The sequence below is a fragment of the Cryptomeria japonica genome, chromosome 1 (genome assembly GCF_030272615.1).
Source record: "Cryptomeria japonica chromosome 1, Sugi_1.0, whole genome shotgun sequence".
In the NCBI taxonomy this organism is placed as follows: domain Eukaryota; kingdom Viridiplantae; phylum Streptophyta; class Pinopsida; order Cupressales; family Cupressaceae; genus Cryptomeria; species Cryptomeria japonica.
In genome coordinates, this window is record NC_081405.1 from 559,409,768 (window position 1) to 559,415,944 (window position 6,177).

Sequence of the window (6,177 nt, forward strand, 5' to 3'; positions counted from 1 at the left end):
TTCTTAAGATGCATTTATGATTCTTTTTACGATAAGTTTTATACATTGTTATGTTATTGTTTATTAGTGAATCAATGATGCTAAGATATGCATGATTCAGACTGTTATTCTTGTAGTTAATGTGAGATGGTGTACTTCATTTGATGATAAACAAATTTATTACATTATACAGTCAGTTTATTAACTAGAAAATCCCAATTTGTATCTAGGTCAACACAAATCTCATTGTGTACATAAAATGAAATGGTGATAATGCTTCATTAAAAATAAAATCCAACTTGGATAAACACATTTTGAGAAACATAAAGAATTGTAACTTGAAATCTATGGGTATTACACATCACAATTGAAATAGCTATTTCTTTGTTGGTATTAGTTCTTCTTGTGTAGTGATTGTTATAAGAGAGAAATTCTTTGTTGTGAAAATAAATGATTTGTAAGGCTTTGCACTTTACAAGCAATACATGCATCGGGTATTGCTTACTTGATTGATAATGGATGGAATGCTCTAACTCTAGCCCTAAGCTCTGATCATAAATTTATAATGTCATCATTAATTGTACATTTGGAATGCAATGTTTGGATCCCTTCTATGTTGTCTTATATTGACTACTTATTCTGTAAGCAACCAACAAGTTGTTAATCATAATTTTATGGGAGTGATGCAAATTCATTTTAATATTTGGTGGAAATCTTTGATGAAATGAATAAAACCACCTGCATTATTAATATGACATTCAATTTGTTCCATTTGACACCCCTTGTATGTGTTGGTCCTTCCAAAAATTGTAATGCATATCATGACTTTCTCTCGATCAACGTAAATTCAAGCTTGTCTATCCATTTATGTGGTGCACTTCTCCATTAAATTTAAAGACATGTTAATGTTTGATATCTCTCTAATTTTCTTCCCATTTTATCTATTGATTCAAATTATATAATTACTTCTAAAATTTGACACCTATTATAGGTGTCAAATCATTTTGCATAGCTTGTTGGTATAATTTATATGTTTTATCCATTCATATTTAGGTTTTCCCTACAAAGATAATATCCGTTTCTTCTAACATTTGTCTACCTTTCAATATATTACCCAAAACATATCTTGCTATCAACATAACCATTACACCTGATTGAGATGCAAGTACTAATATAATAAACTTTAACATGTACTTTACTATCCATGTAACCATAACATCTTAAAATGTGCTTGTCTAAATCTTAACTATCCCTACTTCATATTTAAAAAAAAAAGAAAGAAAAAAGAAGAGAAGAAGTTACATTAGAGAGAATTTTCAAATAGACTGTTTCAAATAAGAAGGCCCGCGTAGGTTATTTCCTATTATATCTACAGAAACCGACACCAACAGAAACCGACACCAGAAACAAAATTAGAGTCAAATCGCAGGACTGTATGCCAGTTTCCGTGCATGGAGAAAAGCATGATGAACCTCACATGCAACAAAAGCCATGCAATATCGTCCATTTCTTCCACCATTTCTCAACACTGACATCAACTGCGTGGATTACAGAAGCCTCATGTTGTGGCGGTACTTCTTTGCAACGAGAAGTGTAAGTAATTTTAAAATTTTGCACATATGTATTTTTCTACAGTTTGAAAAACAGAATTTAGAAAATTTTTATAAGTTCCATTGCAAATTAGAAATAAAGTAAACGTTTGACATCCATGAAGTACGCTTTCTACAAGAAAGTTACCTGAATCCACGACTCTACTTTTCAACAATACATCAGACAGACAGATCATATCCATCACCAATCCTATCTTCACCATTACAATTCATGAGCTTATGCATCCCATTTACAAAAGCTTGTAAATTTAAGGTCGAAGATCCTCCTCCTCCAACAGATTCTTTAGCCAATCTCTGATATTTCACAGCACGTTTTCTCATATCTGTGCCTTCCTCGCTACTGAGGACACATCTTACGCATATCTCCACCCTGTCTTCACAAGGAATCCCATCCATGTGTTGGCAAAACTGAACGCCGATGCCCAGTTCCTCAGTCACCAGCTTAGAGTTAAAATGCTGTTCTCCGAACATCGGCCATGTGACCATCGGAACCCCCATCAAAATGCTTTCTAGAGTGGAATTCCACCCGCAGTGGCTCATGAACGCACCCACAGATGGGTGGGACAAAATGACAAGCTGTGGTGCCCATCCCCATATAACCAACCCATTATCTCTCTCCATAAACCCTTCTGGAAGGTAGGATGCACACAACTCTTCCTGGTTTGATTCTGCTGATACAGTATCCGGGGAAACTTTGATGGACCAAACAAAAGGCTGATGACTGGCTTCAAGACCCCTCGCCAGTGCCTGAGTTTGCTCTTGTGAAAGAAACGCCTGGCTTCCAAATGAAACATAGATAACCGAACAGGGGCTCTTAGAATCTAGCCATTGCACCAACTTATGCTCGCTAATGTCTGCTGCTTTCCCCCTCTGATTAGCAATACAGCCCAAAGGAACTAGGGGACCGACAGACCAAAGGGGTTTACCGTTTAGTAAATTTTTCAAGTGCTGAAGATAACGAGGCTCGAGCTCGTCGAACGTGTTGACGAGCATTCCCCAGCATTTACTCATTGACTGCATCTTCCCCATTAAAAACCTTATACCCGGGTCGGCTTGATCTAGTTGGAGAAGTCTCTCAGGCATCTGTTCCTTGGTAAATTTAACGGCAGACAATAAAATACCATCGACTATAACGCTATCGCCCTCCTTCCGCACGGTGTTTGTGGTTATGGAGCCAAAGATGGCGTGAAATACAGAGGTCCCAAAAGCCCCACATGGAGCGAAAATGACCCTAATAGTTCCAAATCTCTCCGCAGATTGCACAGTCCAGTCGATGAACAGGTCGCTAAGTATACACACAGGTCGACGAATGCCCTGCTCTTCGACCCACCGTTCGAAAGGGTCTCTAAGGCTCTCGATGAATGAAAGAACAATGGGTCCGGATTTCTGTGGTAGAAGATCCATACTCTCCTGTCCCTCAGGAAGACATTGAATGGCTTTGGATGGATTTAGGCCGACCAGCTGAATATCCAGAGCGGCAGCCTGGCTGGATTTGTCCATGAGACCTCGCAGACGCTGTGCTATGGTGTGAGTGGTGATATAGCTGACGGCGAGAGAGTGTGAAGCGAGCAATTTGGCTAAGTCTAGAGATGGGATGCTATGCCCCATTGCAGGAAAGGTCACCATTGCGACGTGGGGTTTTTGCAGGGTGTTCATGGCTGTGATGAGCAAGGTGCACAATCCCGGCCTTACCAGTCATACTCCATTATTAAGTTTAGTGAACCCAAGGTAATACACAAGTGTTTGGTCAAGGAGACGTGCACGAAGAAAACACAGGAAAAAATCTGGAAATGTGATAGGAATTGGAAAAGTGGTCAATTCAAACTAAGGCACATTAACTGCTAAAATCCTAATGATTTTTTATAAACGACAACAAATTCTGTAATTAGAGAGACGAGGGAACGTGCGTTTTAAAGAGGAATCTATGGTAATTTGGAGCAGGGGGTGTGTTGAGAGATAGTAGAGTTATCCTTATTGAAGGGTACAATAGGAACTTAGGCATTGGTTTCAATAATGGAGTGGAAGCTTATGCTACTTGGCAAGGCTTAAAGAGACTTGAGGAGAAGAATTATGAGAACATTATCTTTGAAGGGGAATCAAAACTAATTGTCGAATACCTCAATGATGAATCTAATGCCCATGGGAAATAAGAAGTTTAATGGAGGACAACAAGGACTTTCTTAGAATCTTCCTTCAATCCAAAGTCTTGAACGTTTTTAGCGAAGGAAACATGGCAATGGATGAAATGGCAAGTTTAGGCCTCAAACTTACGGATTGGACCTTTTTTAAATTTTCCTTACTGCCCTCCCAGTCTCAAAGAAATTATCTCTCTAGAAAGAGGACAACCCTCTCGACAAGGTGAGTTTACTCAAGCCAAGGCTTCCTAGCTATGTTTACCATGTTAATCACAAGGAAGAAAAAGAAAGGGTTTGGAAGGGTTTTAATCTATCAAAGTATCAAATTCAAATTTTACTGAAGAATGTTATGATGACATGGCTTCTTGATAGGGGTTGTGATTGGATGCTATTAATAGTCTTTTTTGGCATGGGTGGAGTTATTACCATGAAAGGTACGAATTTTTTGAATTGGCCTCATTATGATACAGCCATCATTGCCAATAGTTGCAATAGGATTTGTGGGGATGGAGGTGCCTTGCAAACATATTACCAAAAGGATGGATATTTATGTAATGGTCATTTCACATTTGTGATCTTGATCGATTACAAAACATTTCTGCATCCTCTCTAACCTTATTTGCACCATTATTATTTCCTTTTTGAGTTGTAAAATTCTCGGTGGGCCTATTCTAGTTTTTGTCTTCTTCTCCATTTTGACTTTTGCTATGATTAAGAAAGCTATAGGGGGTGCTTTGAAACTCTCTAAGCCTAGGGATTGTAATGAGTTGAGACAAAATGAGGATTTGTCGAGCCTATTTGATAGAGCTCAGATGATTGCATATTTTCTGGCCATTAAGGGTTACAATAGCTTGTTGTCGACTAGATTTTGTAATTCAAGACAAACGGGTGATGTTTCTATTGGTAGTATCAATTTTACTATTACTCTTAAACTTATTGTAGAGTTCACGGGCTTAAAATGTGAAGGGTATAATGTTGAAAAGAAAAGCTTAGGGGTGTACAAAGAGTTTATCAAGATTTTTTTTGAAAAAGGGAAGAGGTTGGCGGTGTTGTAGAATGAATATGATCACTCTATATTTTCATCTTCATATGCAATGGTAACATACCATGTTATGAAAAATTTTACTCTTGAAGGGTGTTATTCTACTATCCACAAATATAACTTCTCATCCTAAACCATGCTTTCCATGTTGAAAAGATTCATCTTCCGTTCTACTTGTTTTCTTCTTCTTTAGTGCTAGTATTTGTTATGGGATCTCTCACCCTCTACACTAGGGGTTAATTTTTTCCCTTTACTTATATTCTTTTGACCATTCTCCCCATCGCAGTCATTTTATTACATTTCCCGATAACCCTAGTGACAATGTTGAAATCCCCTTGCAACTCCGTATATATTAAGATTATCAAAACCAACCCATTACCTTCTAAGAAAAGTAATCCTACCTTGAATAAGAAAGGTAAAAAGATGAAAAACCCTCCTGCTAATGCGGCACTAGAAGTTGCACTCCTAAAATCCATCGCTAAAAACTGAAAAGCCCCTACTCCTAAGCCTACTTTCTCCAAAGTTACCAAAACTGAGAGCAAAGAGCCTACCAATAGAAGTATCATCATTGACCTCGATGAGACAAATTATGATAACGAAGATGATTCCAAGAAGAAAGGGAATAAATAGGATATTAGCCTAGGTGAAAGACATTTCATGCATCTAATTATGAAGGAAAATAAAATAAAAATTGTGTTGAGGGAAGAAGCCCATGTCTCTAATGAGTAGTATGTCCCAAAAGAGGAAGAGGATTATTCTTCTAAATATTCAAAAGATGAGGATTATCTAGCTAAAGATGAGATGTTGGAGGATGAGAGTGAGTACCATATGGCTATAATGAATGAGCCTGATTTTGAGAGTGAATGCTAGAACATAGAACCCCTTCTCCAATTAACACTAGGGAAAGGGTTATGGAGTTAAAGACTCAAGATCCTTCCTCTATGAAGAATGAGGACACAATTGCTAATCTCAAAGGCCAAATCATTGAAATTTACAAGTCCATATGATAAGCCTTGAAGCTATAGCTTAGGAGTTCTCTAAAAACAAAAATCAGAAGGTGTAGAGCTATAAGCTCGCTATGTGTTATTATGGATGAGATTATGAGAAAAGATGCTATGGGCTTTGTCTCAGCATAGAACAAGTTAAAGAGGAAAGCTAAGAAATAGCAGGGTTCTAGACAACAACAGGTGTAGAACTAGCTAGACAAGGGTATGAATCAAGATGCTTGGAAGGACCAAATGTAGTGGCTTGCTCAATATAAAATGATATTGTGGTTCGTGATGGATTAGTGGACTTTCTACCTTTTTTTACTACCTTGATGGTTATTTTTACTGGTTTTGATGGCTTGCATAGGTATAGTAGCCTCTTAAGGCTTAGGGAAGATAGGTCCTATGTTTTTATTTAGTTATCT

General features: G+C 37.7%; 1 protein-coding gene across 1 annotated transcript; it reads right to left on the minus strand.

Annotated features, from left to right (window-relative positions):
* Positions 1–1,666: 1,666 nt before the first annotated feature.
* LOC131071808 (scopoletin glucosyltransferase) lies at positions 1,667–3,336 on the minus strand. The gene has a single exon (XM_058007770.2). It carries the CDS (start codon positions 3,243–3,245, stop codon positions 1,749–1,751), a length of 1,497 nt encoding a protein of 498 aa, XP_057863753.1. The 5' UTR covers positions 3,246–3,336; the 3' UTR covers positions 1,667–1,748.
* Between the last annotated feature and the right edge of the window lie 2,841 nt (positions 3,337–6,177).

Coding starts and splice junctions, on each gene's coding strand:
- LOC131071808 (XM_058007770.2), bottom strand. CDS start 3,245: ATGAACACCCTGCAAAAACCCCACGTCGCAATGGTGACCTTTCCTGCA.